This window comes from Mustela nigripes, chromosome 12 (genome assembly GCF_022355385.1).
Source record: "Mustela nigripes isolate SB6536 chromosome 12, MUSNIG.SB6536, whole genome shotgun sequence".
In the NCBI taxonomy this organism is placed as follows: domain Eukaryota; kingdom Metazoa; phylum Chordata; class Mammalia; order Carnivora; family Mustelidae; genus Mustela; species Mustela nigripes.
In genome coordinates, this window is record NC_081568.1 from 117,059,743 (window position 1) to 117,079,361 (window position 19,619).

General features: G+C 39.0%; 1 protein-coding gene across 3 annotated transcripts in view; it reads right to left on the reverse strand.

Annotated features, from left to right (window-relative positions):
• Nucleotides 1-19,619, reverse strand: part of KIAA0825 (KIAA0825 ortholog) — a 405,229-nt gene that overhangs the window by 237,191 nt on the left and 148,419 nt on the right. For all 3 annotated transcript variants that reach the window (XM_059416663.1, XM_059416666.1, XM_059416665.1), the window contains exon 14: nt 5,850-5,989. In XM_059416663.1, the coding sequence (XP_059272646.1) occupies nt 5,850-5,989 (140 nt within the window). The remainder of the gene's footprint in view (nt 1-5,849; nt 5,990-19,619) is intronic.

Sequence of the window (19,619 nt, forward strand, 5' to 3'; positions counted from 1 at the left end):
AAGCTTTGCTTTACATAATACTCTACCAGCAGCACACCCTCAAGGAGACTCAGCAGACCCTAGGTAGTAACTGATTCTGGGACTGTAAGAGTTCTTTGTAGCCCATCCATATTCTCAAGCTAGTTAGTCCATCGGCATTCTAGGACAGGATCCATGGTTTGAAAAGACTGGGACAAAAACAAACAAATAAGGTTCTACTGTTCCTAAAACGAATAGAGTACAAATCCAGTGAAGAAAAAAAAGATTTAACAAATCAGAGTACAGATGCCATCACCAGCAAAAGCAGCTTAGGACATCCATGTTAGATTCACTAAGGGTATCAAGAGGCAGCGTATTTTTACTTTTGGTCAATCTCCTTCAAGACAGAAAACACACACAGTATACAACAAAACACCAATTTTCTGCCATAACAACCCTCTCATTATCCAAAAGATCAGGAAAATATTAACTGTAAAATAACAGAATTTGAAAGGATTCATTCATTTTAAGCCAACCATCCCTTTTTAGTGGTAGCAGCTCTTTTTCTAGAGTTTTGTGTAGGTCTGCTTCTTGAATACCTTCAAGCACTTTGTTACACGGTTGAAAAGTATGAACAGTACTATCAGAATTATGCACTATACAGGTTCCTGACAGCTCCCAGGAATTGTGCAACTCTACAATTTGGGAAACTTCCTCTGGTTCTGCCTAGGTGCCGTACGGCGTGGTGGGGAAAGCATAGCCTCCGGAAGCCAGCTGTCTGGATCAAAGCCTGCTTTGCCAGTCTCATGTCACTTGGTCAAGTGACTTAATTTCTCTGCGTCTCAGTTTCCTCACCTCTAAGATGGAGATGAAAAATGTTCCTACTACACAGAGTTGTCATGAGGATTCAGTGAATAAACACATTTAAAGCACTTAGAAAAGATGTCTGGAACATATTAAATATTATGTATTTGCTTGCTTGTTGTTATATTACAAGTGAAAATTGCCAAAAGCCAAGAAGTTTCACTGGGAATCATTCTTGGGGCAATGGGCAAAGGAAAGAATGTTAGTCACACTTCATTCAAGAGTCACTAACAGGAAAAGGCCACCTGTTAACAAATGGGGAATTGCCAAATATTTGTTCCTTTGATGCTGCATGTAAGAAACTGGTTTGGCCATGGGGTCTTAGTGAAGTAATTACTGAAACCATCACCCTAGTTTTTAAAGTCAATAATCCGAAATAGTATCTTAAAACTTCAAAATCTTCTGTAAACCTCTGTAATTGACAGTTTTTTTCCCCTCAAATTTAAGATGGCCTTTCTTAAAAATAAAACCAACAAACATTACCTTCTAATGCCAACTGACCTGTACCCAACAAATGTCAGAAACCAACCCCCATGTGAAATCAGTTTATTTTCATCAAGTTTTAGCAGTGTAATCACTCCTTCAAAATGCTATATATTTTTTTTAAAGGCTTTTTTATTTATTCATTTGAAAGAGACACAGAGAGAGCACACAGGCAGGGGGAAAGTCAGAGGGAAAAGGAGAAGCAGGCTTCCCACTTAGCCAGCCAGGAGCCCAATGTGGGGCTTGATCCAGGACCTGAGCTGAAGGCAGACACCCAACCATCTGAGCCACCCAGGTGCCCCAAAGTGCTACATATTTTTAAACAGGAGGAATATCCAGGGCAAAAACATGGTTTCACTTCCTAGAAGTTTGGAGCCTATGAAGCATATATTATAAATTAAAATTTAACCATTACTTTATTAAATTTTGCTATTTCCCCCCCTCAGTGAGGTTGCATCTCATACAAGATAATCATTTCCATTTGGATCTGCCAATTAAAAAAAAATAAATAGAAATTCTGATAAATCACTTTCGCAGAGCAAAACCAAAAGTTACAGACATAAGAGTGATTAACTGCATGTGTTTTAATCTTTATAATATATGGTTGTCTATCTAAAATATTTTATACCTCACAGATTTTAATAATTGCTCATTAGACAAGGAGAACTATTTTTTTAAATGTATAATGGAAATATGTACTAAAAATCTATTCTTTTTTCCTGAGCCAATTTAACAGTTCAGTTTTATCAATGAGACCAGAAAGGCCCTGTTTATAATGGAAAACTCTCCCATGAAAAGTTGATAAAACTTAAAACATCTAATTCAACATATCTTATTTCAAAATTTTGTTTTTCTAAATTACCAAATGGTTCTGAAATACTCTGAGACTTCTAATCAAATGAAATGAAAAGTTACACAAAAAACTAGTACAATTATTTTTTATTATGTTCAGTTATCCAGCATATAGTACATCATAAGATGGATTTATTTTTATATACATAACAATTTCCATCTTAGTCTAGTTAATAAGATTCCCTAAGTATATTGTTTCTAACTTAAAGTGACAAGATTTCCGCTGGAGCCTAGTAAGTCAATCAATTGATTAGTAAATTCTGTCACTTCATTCTTTTTCTTTTTTTTTTTAAGATTTATTTATTTAGGGCGCCTGGGTGGCTCAGTGGGTTAAGCCGCTGCCTTCGGCTCAGGTCATGATCTCAGGGTCCTGGGATCGAGTCCCGAATCGGGCTCTCTGCTCAGCAGGGAGCCTGCTTCCTCCTCTCTCTCTCTCTGCCTGCTTCTCTGCCTACTTGTGATGTCTCTCTGTCAAATAAATAAAATAAAAAATCTTTTTAAAAAATTTATTTATTTATTTATTTATTTGACAGAGATCACAAGTAGGCAGAGAGGCAAGCAGAGAGAGAGGGGGAAGCAGGGTCCCTGCTGAGCAAAGAGCCCGATGCCGGGCTCCATCCCAGGGCCCTGGGATCATGACCTGAGCCGAAGGCAGAGGCTTAACCCACTGGGCCACCCAGGCACCCCCTGTCACTTCATTTGCAGTTGCTAACAAAATTCCTTATAAGACGATACTAGAACAGCTATGCAACCTTGATCAAACACCTAATGGCCTTTGAAAAAATGATAGATGTTTGAGCAAGTGGGACAAATACCCTTTCACACTCCATAAGAACCACAACTGAAGGTAACGTAATATAGGTAAACTTGTATTACTGAAAGTTTCTCAAAAACCACATTATGTTATACATATCAGAAGGTGGATGTAGTATTTTTGGCAAGTAAAGGTGGCATACATTTGTAAGAAACATGGTTAGATATTCACAACTACGATTGCTATGTGTGGTTGCCAAATCAGCGTAGTCAAAGGTTTGGTCGCAATTGATTTTCCAGGCCGCTCTACAAAACTCTATCAATAGGAGATCATTTCCCTGCTGGGACCATGGCTATGAGTTTTACCGATGATATTAGGTAACTCTTCAGCCATGTCAGATACTATCCACGTCAGCCACCTTGCCTGAAAGCCCAGAATACGAAGTTTAAGGAAAACTTTGTATTTTCTATTCTAACTGAGCATTGCTTGCCCAATGCTGTTAAATACACATGCTTTGGGATGTCATGGTTAATTCAACCTTGAGAGTGGGCAGATAACAGTTCTTCCAGACACCTCTAGTCCAACCCACAGTTTAATTTGCTGAATATTTGTCTAGGAAGGGCAGGGGACAGAAAGTTCTGGCTGGGTTCAGAATCCATGTTTACCCACCATTTATCAGCTTTGTGAGTCTCTGGGCAAGTAACATTACCTTAAACTCTAATGTCATTATTTTTAACATGAGGAAAACAATACTAAACACTTATTAGGTTATAAGAATCCAATGTTGGGGTGCCTTCGTGGCTCAGTCAATTGAACATCTGCCTCTTGATTTTGGCTCAGGTCGTGAACTCAGGGCTGTGAGATCAAGCCCTGGGAGGGACTCTGCCCTGGGCATGGAGCCTGTGTGAGAGTCTCTCTCTCCCTTGGCATCTCTTCCCCCTGCTCATGCTCAGAGGTGCACACATGCATGTTCTCTCTCTCAGAATAAATAAATTTTTTTAAAAAAGAGAAAAAAAGAATCAAATTTGAAGTGCTTAGTGCAGCGCCTGATGCCTAATAAGCAAACAATGAAAGTTGGCTACTCAAGGAAGTGATTTCCCTTATGGCAGATTTCTCTTTAAGAGAGTGGCCTTAGAGTCTGAAGTTAAAGAAATTGCTTTCAGGTCGACTTTGCGAGATTTGGGACCCAAACACTACTGTGTGGTGGCTAAGGGAATAAAGTCAGATTGAGGATTTGGGAGAGGAGTCAGCTCTGGACTTCTCCTTGGAACACAGTGAGATGAGAAGCTGTAGTGATCGTTGGCACCACAAGATTGGATGAATTTGAGAGCACCTAGGAATAAGCAATATTCTCACAAGGGGCTCAGCAGTAAAGCACCTCCCCTAAGTGGCTTCTGGGTAGCAAGCGTCAAGGTCAATGGGAGAGAATATGAGGAACTGGCTGTGGGCAGATCTGAGAAACCAAAAATTTCCAGAAATGACAAGAGCCATCTGGACAGGGGTATGCTATAAGCCTCATTTGTATACTGAAGGCTGATAGGGCCTGGTGACATTTGCCTCATTTATATGCATATATAATAACACTATAAGGCAGCATATCATAAAGGCAAATAAGCAGCCAAGGTAATAAAGGAGTTTGGGAGAGGAAGAGATCAGTGTGAGCCAGAGCGTTCAAAGATCTGGAACATTGACTGGTCCTTGGATACTGGTAAAGACTGGGTTGTCTATGGAGGGTCTTTCTAGTAGGAAAAATGGTTGAGCCAAGGATGGAGGGAGCATGTGCACAGGACATTGGAAACGATGGCTGAAATGAACATGCTTATGTGTATGTGTGTCTATGTGCACGCATGCAAGTGAATAGCGGGGGTGGGACGGGGACGAAGTTAACAAAACTAGTTGAGGGTCACATTTGAATGGCAGAAGGATGGAAATTTGGTCCTGCGGGGTACAGAGAGCTAGGAAAAAAAAAGATTGTGAGGTGGGAAACCGATAGTGAAGCTAGTGATTGATAAAGTTAATCTGGCCTCCCATGTGGTATAGAATAGGAGAAATGTGTAGGGGTGTGTGAAAATGGTTAGAAAACTCTTCATAGATATATCAGGAGAGCAGAGGAATATAATTAGATTGGCATAACTTTTACTTACCATCCTCTAAAATAGCACTTACTGAGGAAAAAAAAAGTCTAATTAAGAGAAACATGGTCTTCTATTACTCTTCAGTTTCCATTCATACTTTTTTTTTTTTTAAGATTTTATTTATTTATTTGTTAGAGAGAAAGAGAGTGTGAGCACAGGCAGACAGAGTGGTAGGCAGAGGCAGAGGGAGAAGCAGTCTCCCCGCTGAGCAAGGAGCCCGATCTGGGACTCAATCCCAGGACACTGGGATCATGACCTGAGCAGAGGGCAGCCGCTTAACCAACTGAGCCACCAAGGCGTCCCTCCATTCATACTTTTCCCATGATTACTTCTCCGTATCCCAGTGGACATGGCTGTAAGCCACAGTTTGCTTGTTCATAAATTAAGTAAGCCCTCTTCATGGTCTACTGAAATTTCTAGCATAGTTCTAATGATCTGTCTCTGAATCTCTCTCTCGTAGATCTGGTTGAGACTTCTGTTTTGGACATACAACTATGTTTGCATAATTTTCTTCAGTATTTCAAACCCCAGGTATTAATATACTCCTAGTTAATGATAGTTTTGATAGACTAGCACCACGAAAAACACATTATGTTCCCTCATTCGGAGGTCGTGAAAAAAAATCCTTTGAGTAGATGTACAAAATGATCTAGTATTTCCTTTGCTGCAAACCCCACTGACAGTGGATCTAATGAAGTTGGCTTATATCCCTCTGCCAATGTCCAAGTAGGACAAAAAAAATTCATTCAGCTTGAGCAATGACTGGGTTTTCTGAGGATATTCTCATAATTACAAATACTCACTTGAGCTCTTCAGCAGGATTCTCAGTAAAAGACCATCGTCATGCAGTAGGGTTTCTAGAAGCAGGTTCCAATTACAACCTGGCTGGGATAAGAGCAGTTTCAATCGACCCTCGGCTGTTAGTCCTCCAGATGATGGAGTCCTTTCAAAATGCAAGATAAAGATAGAGTAATGAAGTTAATTTATCTATGAAATTAATAGCCTTAAAGTACAGATGTAATGCTAACTCCTTTAAATGTCAATTCCTCCCAGATTACTCTGAAAATGCTTTCATGCTTGCTTACTTTAGGGTTGCTCTGGGAAGGAATTACATTTAATCTCAACTAGCTAAAAGCAAATTAACGTTTGGTAGCCTGCCAAATTTAAAACTGATACAAAATAACCATGCCTATATTTCACAAGACTGTGTCTGGTTTTGTTTCATGGAGCAAATTAAAATTATTTATGCATTTATTTTAAATTCATTTATTTGTTCATTTACCAAATACACAAGTACCTACTATGTACTATTAACTCCTTTCATTATTCATGGAAAGAAATTTATGGTGGGTTTCAGAACTTTGTAATTTGCCATGTATTGTGATTGCTGATAAAACTAAAAGAATTGAAAGCTTCTGTCAAGGGTCAACCATAATCTAATTATTTAATACATAAAGCCTTAAATCAACATGCAATTATCAGAGCCACTTTAACAGTCACACTGCTACCTACTTGGGTAATCACTTCATCAAAGAGAAATAATTCCAAGGCAAATAAGCTTCTACTTGGGAAATGATCATCAGTGTTGAGTAGAAAATCAAATCAGATCTCCACATTACTACATTAATTTACCAATGAGTTGGCAAGAGATAAGAAAGTAAAAGTAGAAACTGAAAACTGATAACATTATTTGCTTTTTCCTTTTAAGATCTCAAAGTTTAGATTGGCTAAAGATCACAATACCCAAAATGAGCTTACAACCACCACAACAGAAAAGGCAGGAAATGATGGAACTCAATCTGGTTTGCGACCATAAGGGTTGTGGGAATAAGGTGGTGCTGGGAAGAAATGATGTGACTCAAATGGAAAGGTGTGAATGAGAACACCATATGCTTAGGAGAGGAAAGAAGCAGAACAAAGGGTATCGCTGAGAGAGGGGATTTGCAGCATAATTTCCAGATAACATTTATTGAGTGATGAACCATCTAATTATCAGCATAGTCTAGCCAGTGGTTTTCAAAATTTGGGCCCTGGACCAGCAGCATCAGCATCACTTGAGAAACTTTTAAAAATGCAAATTCCCAGGCCTCATCCCAGAAATATGTTTGTGTGTGTCTGTGTTTCAGAAATTTGTGTGCTAATAAGCCCCCTTTAAAAGACTCTGATGCCCACTCAGGTTTGAGAACCACTGCGGTGGGCAGTGCTTCTTGGAGCATAGGCAGTAGGGACAGACCTAGTTGATATCATTTCTCTTTCCTCTGTGCCCAGACAGATTCACCTTGGCTGCCACCCACCCATTGAACTTCCTACAATCCTTTACTTATCTTAATCCTACCCATCCTTCAATTTGCAGCAAAAATATCACTTTCCCTGTGTAGTCATCACTTACAATTTCTTTTTTTTTTTTTTTTAAGGATTTTGCTTATTTATTTGTCAGAGAGAGAGAGAAAAAAAAAAAAAAAAAAACAAGCAGGCAGAGTGGTAGGCAGAGGCAGAGAGAGAAGCAGGCTCCCCGCTGAGCAAGGAGCCCGATGTGGGACTCGATCCCAGGATGCTGGGATCATGACCTGAGCCGAAGGCAGTGGCTTAACCAACTGAGCCACCCAGGCGTACCCGTCACTAAAAATTTCTCTGCATAGGAGTTTCATTTTGAATTAAAGCACCTATGACAATTATACACATTTTAGCACTTTATTATTCCATCAGTTAAAGCTTTATCTGTCTACTTTAGAGTCAAGCTTTGTCAGGACACTTGATTTATACCCCAAATCTCCTCCTGGCAAACTAAGCACATTTAAGGGCTCTGTAAATGTTAGCTGATTGACTCATATGATCACAGATGGGTAGGCAAACTCTTAAAAAAAAAAAAAGAAAAAAAGAGGATACTTTGTCAAAAGGCTGATTTAAGCAAAAGCGCGAGGATCTGAAGATACAAAGTGAAATTTCAAAGCACCTCCCGTTGGTTTGGCTTGGCTTGGCTTGGCTTGGCTTGGCATAGGTACATCTCACAACGTGATGATGCTCAAAATCTTTCAGCCTCACATGAACTTTGGACCAATTCAAACTTCCCAAGTGAGAATGCCTGATAACATAACTGAAAACAGAGAAACTCCTGGGAGATTGGTGGGTCAGTGTGCGGTAGGCCAGCTCCTTAACTGAGTGGGTGGTGAAGAGAGAAGCAACGAGTTAAAACTTAATTCTCATGCCAGAGGAATCAAGTCCATCCCTTGAGGAGTTCTGAATGACTTTGGGTACTCCCAGACTGGTTGGCTCTTGCAGACATTCCCAACACAGTGCCAAAGGGAGGCTCCGCCCTTTGGACTGAAACACTGAGGCAAATCCTCACAACGGCTGTGCCTAATCCCAACCTAAACCCCAAGTGCTGACTTCTAGGAACTTGCTTGGGGTTCCAAAGACGAAAAGCAGTTAGTTGATAGTAAGTTGGGACGCCTGGGTGGCTCAGTTGGTTAAGCAGCTGCCTTCAGCTCAGGTCATGATCCCAGTGTCCTGGGATCGAGTCCCACATCGGGCTTCTTGCTCAGCAGTGAGCCTGCTTCTCCCTCTGCCTCTGCCTGCCATTCTGTCTGCCTGTGCTCGCTCTCCCCACCCCCCCGCCTCTCTGATAAATAAATAAAATCTTAAAAAAAAAAAAAAATTTAAAAGCAACTTAACTTTTAAACATTTCCTACCTATATCTTTTGCTTGAGTCGTGGCTGATTTCAGGATGCATTTAATAAACTGAAAGATCCAGTTTGGTGGAGTGTAGGAAAGAAGGGAGGGGTTATTGAGAGACAATCTGAAGAAGGCGACAGGAGCCAGATCGTGGAGGGCCTCATTAGCCAAAGTGGGAATTTGGGATCAGTCGAAGAGTTTAAGGGAGATGGGTTTCCTGATCTGGCTACAGTGTGGAGAGTGGATTGAAGCGGGTGAGTGTATTTGCTCTGCCCTTTAGACATGTAATAAAACAAAATAATCTGAAGGTCATTTCATACCACCACATCTGAATACCTGGTTATAAATAAAACCTCTCATTTTCCAGATGGGAAGCTGTTTGTTAAAATGTACCTCCATTCTTGGATCTTTCAACTTATCACAGATTTTGAAATGTACAGTAGAATGACTCACTATGAGGAAAAATAAAATATTACAAACATTCCTCAATCACTAAGCTCCGAGTAATAAATGCATTGAGGAGTCTGTGTTAGGCATATGGAGAAGCATATGTTCCCTCATCCTTTGAGCTGGTAGAGCTGTGAAAGTGAGATTAGCCTCACAAAAAAAATGACAGAAAGGGAAATTTTATACATATATATTTTTTATATATATGTTTCAAATATGTACATGTTGAATTCCACTATAATACAAAAAAGAGAACAAAAATTTATAAATCCACTGGAACTCATAAAGCTTGTATTGGGAGACAGAATGAATTTATGCCTGGGTTTTATTAGGCTTATACTCTAATAAGTGCTACATTTCTGGGGCATGAATTAGCCTAAAGAATTTTTCAAGTCCTGGGAGTAAGAAATGATATAATAATAGAGTTCAATCATTGCTGGTTATGAAACTAACAAATTATTTTTATAGACTCATCATGCAAAATTTGAGCTGTATTTGGGTGTGTTTATTTTATGGAAACTTATCAGGTAGTTTGTTTGCAATTACTGCAATTTTTTAGTGTGAAACTATACTGCAATAGAAAGTTAAAAAAAGAAAAATCTTAGCTCTATCAGTATACACCAGCCTGACTTCCAATCATAGCTGTGCATGAGGTGTAGGGCAAGAGAAGTCTCTGTAATATGTTCAGGCTGCATGACCATGGGATTTACTGATCCCACCATATTTGTTTCATGCAGATGCTGTCGGACTGAAAAAACACTGGAATGGGCTCTAAAATGCACAGCTTGAGGATAATACCCAATAATGTTTAGGAACTGCTCTTCAGAATCTAATATTTACTTTGAACCAATAGCCATTTATATAGTACTATGTCCCTAACAGATAAACTACATGAGTCTGGGTGTGAAGAGCGAAAGTACCAAGGGGCCCCTCTCACCAGCGCTCCTGATGATCCTTTGGGGGAATGTGTGTTTTCTATTCCCTAACTCCCCATAGGTCATATAGGAGTAGAGGTCCTGGTTTCCACTGTGGGGTGAGTTGGAGTATGCATACCTCTATCAGGGTACCACAAGAATTCCACTAAACTTGTAATATTACACCTGCCATCTGGTCATTTGTGGATTACGATGCCAGCAGTCTAGCAGGGGAAGAAAGGAGTTACTCTACTGATAAGAGTAATGTACTCTAATTAACACTGAGGAATTGGGAGTTGCTACTGCATAAAGGGAGCAGGGAAGTGTACGTCTGTGACCAGGGCATCTCTTGATGCCCTCATGTAATAACCACAAACAGGCTACAGAAGTAACAACATTCTGATAATGGAATGGTAGTCAGGGGTTCAATCCTTCATGGATGAACATCTCAGTGACTCCATTGAGCAAGTAAGGTAAATCCTCAGATGCGATGGTCAAGGGTAAGGGGAAGATGAAATAAGTGGTAGAGGGATGTAATGATGATTATCCCTTGCAGACTCAGGAATAATTGCATTAGAGGATACTCTAGCTTATCCCATGAGCTCCATGACAATAATACTTTCTTTAAGAGACATCTTGACCAACCATCACCTTGAAGAAGCAATGATAAGACTCAGAGAACTTAACATGGGTAATGAGTGGATTTCAGTAGTGTAAGGGGTACACCAAAGCAGATGTTGTCAATGTCCCCACGTTCTCTTGCCCTTACCAACCACCCAGTTGACGTGGCCTGAATTCCTCTGCCTTCTGGCAAGACAAGTCGGAACTGCCAGTGAATTCACAGTCCTAGAGCAGCCTTCGACTTCAACTGATGGAAGTTGCCATGTTAATACCTCCGCATCCTTGCTCCCTTGGTGGGATAACTCTCATATATATGCCTTTCATATATATGCCCAAGAATTTCCCCAGAAGGTTTAAGTTCTGGTTATTCCCTCAGTAGTTGGCTTGATTAAATGAAACTTTATTTGCTGTCTTTCTTCCTTGTCTCACTTACCCACTCTCCTTCCAGTGTTCCCTCTACTTAGAAAAAAACTACTTTCACTTAAATCTTTGTCCCAGGGTCTGCTTTTTGGGGAGATCTAAAATAAGGCACGCATAGAGACACTTTGTATTCATCTCAGTCTTTGTTTCAGGAATACTGAGAAACTAGTCAATGGTCATTTAGCTAATAATTATGGCTACTGGACTTTGAATCCAGGTCTTTCTGACTTTAAAACCTAAGCTTATTCCTCTACTCCATGACGCTTGCCATTGAACCTGGTTGATATTTGGTAGGTAAGCTGTATTTTCCAGCACTGAGTATGTTTGGCTGTGTTCAACCTCCTGATTGAGGATACCATCTTTTTGACCCAAAATCAAGTTTGTGGTCTCAAGGCTGATTCTCAAATTGGAGCCATGATATTCAAGGGATCTAGGGACTGATTTCAACCAGATGGTTCCTGTCATGGATTACGGGGCCAAATTTATAACAGAGACCATAAGTTACATGATTCAGAGAACAAAGGCAAGGGCACGACTAAAGAGAAACTGAGAGTAAAAGACTTAAAGTGAGAAAACAAAAGAAGAGGAGAAGCCCTGTGTTGCTGCACTGATCCAAAACCGATCCCTCACAATTTTCCTAGGAAAGTAAGTAAATACAAACAGTTAAAGCAATTTTGTCATCTTTCTCTAGGAAAATAACTTAAATACTTTTGAGGAGGAAAAAGCAACACCAAATATTTTTCTGCATCACATTAACCAAGAGTATACAGATTATATGTAGTAATAACACTGAAAATGTTTGTACACATTTTATCTCGATAATGGGTGTAGGCAACTCGCTATGATCTTTATAATTACAGGTGATTCAATAAACAGAAATCAGACAAGGTTCACCTGTACACTTGCATAGAGGATTTGCCTTCATTTTTAATAACACTGTGGTCTATCAGATTATAATAGATTGATACTTTTATTTTTTTAAAGATTTATTTATTTGACAGACGGAGATCACAAGTAGGCAGAGAAGCAGGCAGAGAGAGAAGAGGAAGCAGGCTCTCCAATGAGCAGAGGGCCCAATGCAGGGCTGGGATCACGACCCGAGCTGAAGGAAGAGGCCCCAACGCAATGAGCCACCCAGGCGCCCCGAGATTGATACTCTTAAAGGGTCCCTTTTTTTAGAGTTGGTTGTATCTACACTTTCTGGTGTACAACTTAGGGGGTAGATGCTCAAACTATGAGCAGTGGTGTTATTTCCTAATTTTAGCAAAATTAAACTTTTACATGGGATGATTCCATTTCCGCCAAATCACCCAAAGATATTGGTACCTAAACTCATGGCCCTAACTTTACACTTTAATGTTACACAGGTTAGCATATCCTATTTCTAAAAATGTATAAAGTCAAATTTTAATTTTTAAAATATTACATATCCACCATCCCTTTCAGACTCCCCCTCAAGTGCTAATCTAGCACCTGAATCACTGAGATACTGGACTCAGTGATCACAGAGTCATCCCTTTTGAGGAACAGAAGTTAGCTCTCTGGAGCCTTTAACTATTGTTGGTTCCTGTCTACCAGATAATAAACACCTGTTACAGAGAGTTCAAGACAGGTCTCCCCTGGCATCATGTTTCAGATAAGTGAAACTCAGTGAGAAAGTGGTTCAAGATTCCATCTACTTAATCACACTTATGGGGAGTCCATTGAATATGTCAGGGTAACTGATAAAATCTGCCACTTTCTGAAACATATAGCTCTTTACTAACACAGCAGTACTGAATGACTATTGAGTGAGTACTTATGTGATGAGGCACATTAGCTCATTTAATTAATCCTCATGACTCTGGTAGGACAGTATCTCAAAAGCTAAGGAAGGAAGATGTTTCAAGACAGAAGAAGTAAAGAATGGTATTGCAAGTTGTGTGCAAGTACATCTGTAAGATTGTATTGTATATGTACATGTTTTAACTTTTTCACCAAAATATAAACCATTTCATTTACAGGGAAACTGAAGTTCATGTAGGTTAACAAAATTTCCAAGTTTGCAAAACTACACAAGCCTACACATCATGTCTGTGTAATGTGGAAACCCATAGTTTTCTGTTATCTCATTGCTGCCTCCAGTATTATATTCTTTTTTTTTTAATATAATATCTTTAAGCCATAATAGAAAAGGGAAAATATGAATAAATATCTAGTTATATCAAGTATCTAGTTCATCTGACATTTTAACTTTTTTTAAATAACTGACCTACAGATATGTGACTTTCTAAAATTCTCTTTTTAAGGTTTGATTTATTTATTTTAGAGGGAGAGAGAGTGGGTGAGTGAGCAGAGGGAGGGGCAGAGGAGCAGGAAGAGGGAAGGAACCTCGAGCAGCATGGAGCAGACTCCATGCCGAGCATGCAGTCAGACACTGGGGCTCAATCTCACCACCCTGAGAGCATGACTTGAGCTGAAACCAAAAGTCAGACGCTTAACCAGCTGAGCCATCCGGGTGTCCCTCTAAAAATCTCTTAAATAATCCAGCTGCGTGTCCACCTCCACTCTGGAACAACCACTTAAGAGCTTTGGTATTAAAAGGCTCTCATTTCTTCTCCCCTGACTGTTGGCTCTGTGTTAAAGCTCGGCACCTCATCAGAGTACTTCTCCTCAGTCCTGTGGAACAGCCTATCAGCGCAGCTGAGAAACCAAAACTCTTTTTCATCTTCCTCCCCAGATGTTTTATCCTAAGGATACTAGAAGCCACCTTCTCAACAAGACCATGCTTCCTCTGCCTGAACTTTACCATTCAGATCAAATGTTTGAAAAGATAAATGTACCATTTAATATGGCAATATCTAAAACAATAGTACAATAATTCATGTGTTCCTTCATCCACTCATTCATTCAACTACTAATTTTTGGCTAATTTGTATGTCCTAGGCCATGAATACACAACAGTAAGTAAAAACAGTCACTGTTATTACAGAATTTAGTGGAAAATGCATATATAGTTTACATGACCATATAAATAAAGATTAAATTACAACCATAAACACTCACTGAAGGAAAAGCAAAAGATGCTATTAGAAGATGCGGTAAGAAGTGAACCCATTTTTTGGTTGATGAAAAGCTGCTCTACAGAAGTCACACTGGAGCTGGGATATGAAGAGAAGTTGGCATTCACTAGGTGAAAGAGAATGAAAACATTTGGGGGAAAGGGAAAAGCATGTGTAAAAACCCCATGGCAGAAAGGAACATGGCAGAGCAAGGAATGCTAAAAAGGCTAATGTGTATGTAGAGCAGACTGACAGGATGGTGTGGTATCAGAAGAGGTTGCACAGGTGGGTAAACCACATCTCTGTAGGTCTTACAGGATGCTGAACATTTTGTTTATATTAAGGGACAAAGGAGAATTCATGGAAGGTTTTTAAGCCATATACATGAAATGATAAAATTTAACTTTTAAAATAGATTTGGCTTTGAGATATCTCTGGCTGCATTTCAGAAAACATTGGGAATGGGAGTCAACATATGTATGGGAAGAAAACTAAGAGGTCATTATAGTGCTGAGGAGAAAGACAATTATTTGGACTAAGGCGAAGGTGGTACCATGGATAGCAAATTGTAGGGGTTAAAATTAATAAGACTTAGCAATGGACTGCATATGGCAGGAGAGAAAGAGGGAGATATTCAGGTTGCCTCCGATGTCTCTGGCTTTTACAACTGCATGAAGGTACCATTAGTCCCACTAGGGAATAATAGAGGAGGATGAGTTTGAAGGGGAGTATCCTAAGTCCTTTTGGTTGTGTTGAGTTTGAGGTGTCTTTGTGATCTCCAGGTGTAAACCTCAGGAAGGCATTCATGTGTGGTTGGCACCCATGGATATATAGGTCTGCAGTCCCAGGAGAGGTAAAAATTAGAGATTCTAATTTGGGGAGTCATAGGGAGTACATAAAGTCATAGGCAAGTTTCATTTCCTCTGTAAAAATTCTGTGACAGACACTAAAGATGTTTAAGATTTAATAGCCAGGTCTAAGGAGATGAACGGACAAAGGAAACAGAGAAACAGCAACAGAAAAGGAAGAAGATTGGGACACTATGTCAGGAGGGAATCAAGAGTGTGTCTCAAGATGGGGGAAATAGACAATGGTATTATACGCTGTTGTCAAGTATGTCACTAAGACTATATTGCTTACCAGTATGTAACTGAGGAAGGGGCTTAGTCTCCAACTTCATTGCTTACCTCTTTCCTCACCATTAACACCTAGCACAGTGCCTTACTTAGAGAAAAGAATTTAAATGAGTTCATAGAGAAAATGGGTATACATCCCTTGGTGAACGGGATAAAAGGAAAGACCCACAGAGCATATATAATATAATGTAGCTAAAAGTAGCTTAATATATTTGGGGAGGGAAAATGTATATAAATCTAAACAGGATTACATTGAATAAAACTAAGTAGAAACAAAAGCAGAGTAGAAAGACATATCTACAGCTCAGAATGGACTGGCCACGAATCAAAACATCATGTTGTCATCATAAAAAAAAAAAAATGAGCAGTTTAAAACGAATGGGCTGTTTACTCACACTGATTATGCTACTTGGTTTCAGTGTGCAGTTATGACCTACTTAGGGAAGGAAGATGGGAAAAATATTAGGAAATATTTAAAGAACCACAAGAAGATCAAAGTTTGGAAAAATAATAAAAGAGCATTATAATGTAACAGTATAATTGACTAAGATAGTATTTTTCCTTGAACATTCATATGAAAGCACAGTATGGTGTCATAGTATTAACCTTGAGATTAATATATCCTCCACATGCGTTAGTTTAATCTAGTATGAAACTGATTACCCTTTCTAAATCAATTCACATTGTTAGCCTATACCAGTGCTTGGGATAATGAATACAGTACATTTTACTTACTGCTTTGAAAATACATTTATTTTCCCTAAAGCAAACTCTTCTAAACTCTAGTCCAGCGGTTCTAGGAGAACATGAAAAATTCTATTTTTACCAATTTATATACTTCATAGGTTTTTACTAGCAATCCTACAGACAAATTTATGGGTCATACAACTGTGTATACATTCGTGATTCTTAATTTAAGTCTTAAATTCATGTCCTCTTCCTTGCTGTTTCTTCCTTCTCATCTACTTTTAATTCATTATCTTAATATTTTTTAACACTTGTTAAAGGCCACAGTAAATCCTTTCTAAAACAATGCACAGGTGCAAATAAATAAGCAAGTAGGTGAATAAATTACTAAGATCTTTCATAACATTAGATATTTCAGTCATCTCTCCTCTCAACCACACCTTTTCCAAAAGAGAAAAGCTTTATATATTTTTAGTTTGTCATTATCCAGCCCATGTATTTCTCTGAACAGTTCATTTTAGTTGCTAAAGCGAGGAAGGGAGTTTTGAGGTAAAATTTGGGGTTCATGAACACATAGAAACAGCAGATATTATGTGAGGGAAATGGATGGAGAGGTGGGGATTTTTAAGGTCACACGGCAGTGGTCCAGGTGCAGTTCACACTGCAAATGTTTCACAAATGCAAATCAATACCTTGAGTTATCTGAAATTACTTTTATTGCTACCCTGGTTTCCTCTGACTCTACCACTGTTCTGAGAGTGTTAGATCTTAAGTCACATGGATCATGTCTTTCTAGTATATTCAATGGACCTGTCAGAGAATAATTACCAGAAAGTACTGCCTTCAGGGGAGGGGAGCTCATCCTCTGCCTTCCATGGGGAATTTTGAGAAGTAAAAAAGAGAACCAAAGGTATTTCAGGAGAGAAAACTTCATAAATCAAGATCTGAAGCTGAGACTCAAAATAACAACAGTGATAAGTACGGAGTAACTGTGTCTTAAGAGATAAGAAAGGAGACTAACAATGGGAGTAGAGAACGCTGTTGGGTACTTCAGGTAGTTAAGTCAGCCAGTGTGGGCCACGCAGAAGCTACACCAAATTCTTGAGCAGTGATATAATTAAAACAGTGTCTGAAACATGTTAAATAATAGGAAAATGGACTAGGGTTGTTGTAATGGGTTGGAGAGAAAGGATGGTTCTAAGAGAACTGTCAAGAAAGAATCAACTGAACATGCTAATACACTAGGAACAGGCAAAGTAGAGATCAATATGGAAACTATCATCAAGATTCTATCTGGAAGTGTTTAAGAAGGATGACACTCTTGATACAAAAGACACTATGCATGGGGGACAAGAGAAGAGTAGAAGGAAAGATCAGCTGAGGACATCATAGTAGATTTCCAGTAACAACAGTGGGTCATTCAAAAATATGAGCAGCTGGGACATACAGTGTGGGGATAAAGGCAGGTGCTCAGAGCTGGAGATGTGAAGCTAGAAATCATCTGCCTAGAGGCTAGAGGGTAAGCCATGTGAACAAAGAGCAAAAAAAAAAAAAAAAGGGGGGGTTTCTTTCTGCTTTGAAAAACTTTTAATACTGGTGGTCCCGACTTATAATGGATGGTTCTACTTATGATTTTTCAGCTTTATGATGGTGTGAAAGCGATATGCATTCAGTCCAAACCACACCTCAAATTTTGAGATTTTGACCTCTTTCCAGGCTATGATATGCTGTCCAATACTCTCATGATGGCCGGATGGTGGCAATGAGCTACAGCTCTGGCACAAAGGGATCACAAGGGTAGACAACCCAAACCCTTACAACCACTCTGTACCCATACAGTCATTATGCTATTCACTTCCAGTATAGTAGTCAAGATATTACAGGAGACATGTAGCACTTAATTACAAAATAAGTTTTGTGTTAGATGATTTTCCCCAACTGTAGGCTAATGTGAGTGTTTGGAGTACATTTAAGGTAGGTGAGGCTAATAAGCTATGTTTGCTAAGTTAGGTGCATCAAATGCGTTTTTAACATAATATTTTCAACTTATGATGATTTTATCAGGACGGAACCCCATCGCAAGTCCAGGAAGGTCTATAAAATTAAATCATTTTCATTATATGAAATTCAGAAAATATGGAAAACAATACATAAAAAATTAAAGTTGCTTGCAATCCTACCATACAAAGATAAAAACAATGAGCTCCTCAGCATATATAGCCTCTCAATTTTGCTTTTTAAATGCTATATGTAAAGTAGTATGGCCTAGTTCAACACTTTCAACTGTGTCCCACTTTCCAATAACTGTTCATCCCCTAGGAAACATGGGTCTCACATTTAGCAAGCTTAAGGAATCCACATACTAGATCCCTCCCTTGGAGATATATACTATCGATTAGTATATAAGCACTAATATATTAGTACATAAAAAGAGATTTTACATAATAAATAACTGACCATCCTGGATTTTTTATCCACATCTATTTTATGCACTTGCTAGATTTTTTATGCATACTTTTAACGTGTGTTAAAAAACACCTGTTTTTACACACACTCAGAACATCTGCTCTCCCACTGACAGGTGAAGGTGTAGTTGTCAGAGGCTAGAACTTTGGAGGCAGACAATCCTTGGCTCAGAGTCTGCCATCCAGGATGGTCCTTTTCAGAAAGTCGCCACCTACGTATCACTTTACTCTCCATGAAAGCAGCACAGAAATAGGTGTCCCATAGGCTAGTGTGATGTTTTAAAGAGATAATGTACATGAAGCACCTAGAATGTGCGGTACACAGTTATCGCTGGAAAAACCGGGCTGGTTTTGATGCTGTCATAATGATTAAGGGCAGCTTCCTTTTAACTAAAAATAAAAAATTATTTGTCATTAAATTTTTTTCAAAATCGACCCTTCTAATGACTCCACACTAATGTATCATATGACTATTCCATAATTGATTTGTCTAATTTTATACTGTAGGACATTTATTTCCATTTTTTCCTTTCACAATGTTTCAATGGCTAGCCTTCCAAACAAAGCTTCATCAGCTGCTCTAATTCCTTATGATCAATTCTTAGAAATGAAATTTCTGGATAAAGAAGAATAAATATTTTTAAGGTTTTTGACTCATCTTCCTAAACTGTCCTCTGGGAATCTTGTACCAAGGTTCATTTCTACTATGGGCTGAGTAGTGACTCCCGGGTTTGAATGTTTATGTTAGGATAATGGTGAATATGGATTACTACTACCCAGAAGCAGAAAGAAAAAAAAAAAGCCGTATTACATTTATGCTTGCTTTAAGTATAGGAGAGAAAGACGTTAAACACAAGAAGTGGCTATGTGAAAGATAAACCCATTTCCAGGTTGCCTTTCCAGGTCTCTACGTGGACTGAATGAGCTTGAAGGTGGAAATCTTACAGAGCAACGCCTCAATGGGGATAATCTCAATGGTTATAGACTAAGATGAAAGTAGTAATACTGGGGCACCTGGGGCTCAGTTGGTTAAGCATCTGCCTTCAGCTCAGGTCATGATCCCAGGGCCCTGAGGTTGAGTCCCACATTGGGATCCTTGCTCACTTTTTTCCCTCTCACTTTCTGTCAAATAAATAAAATCTTGAAAAGAAAAGAAAAAAGAAAGTAGTA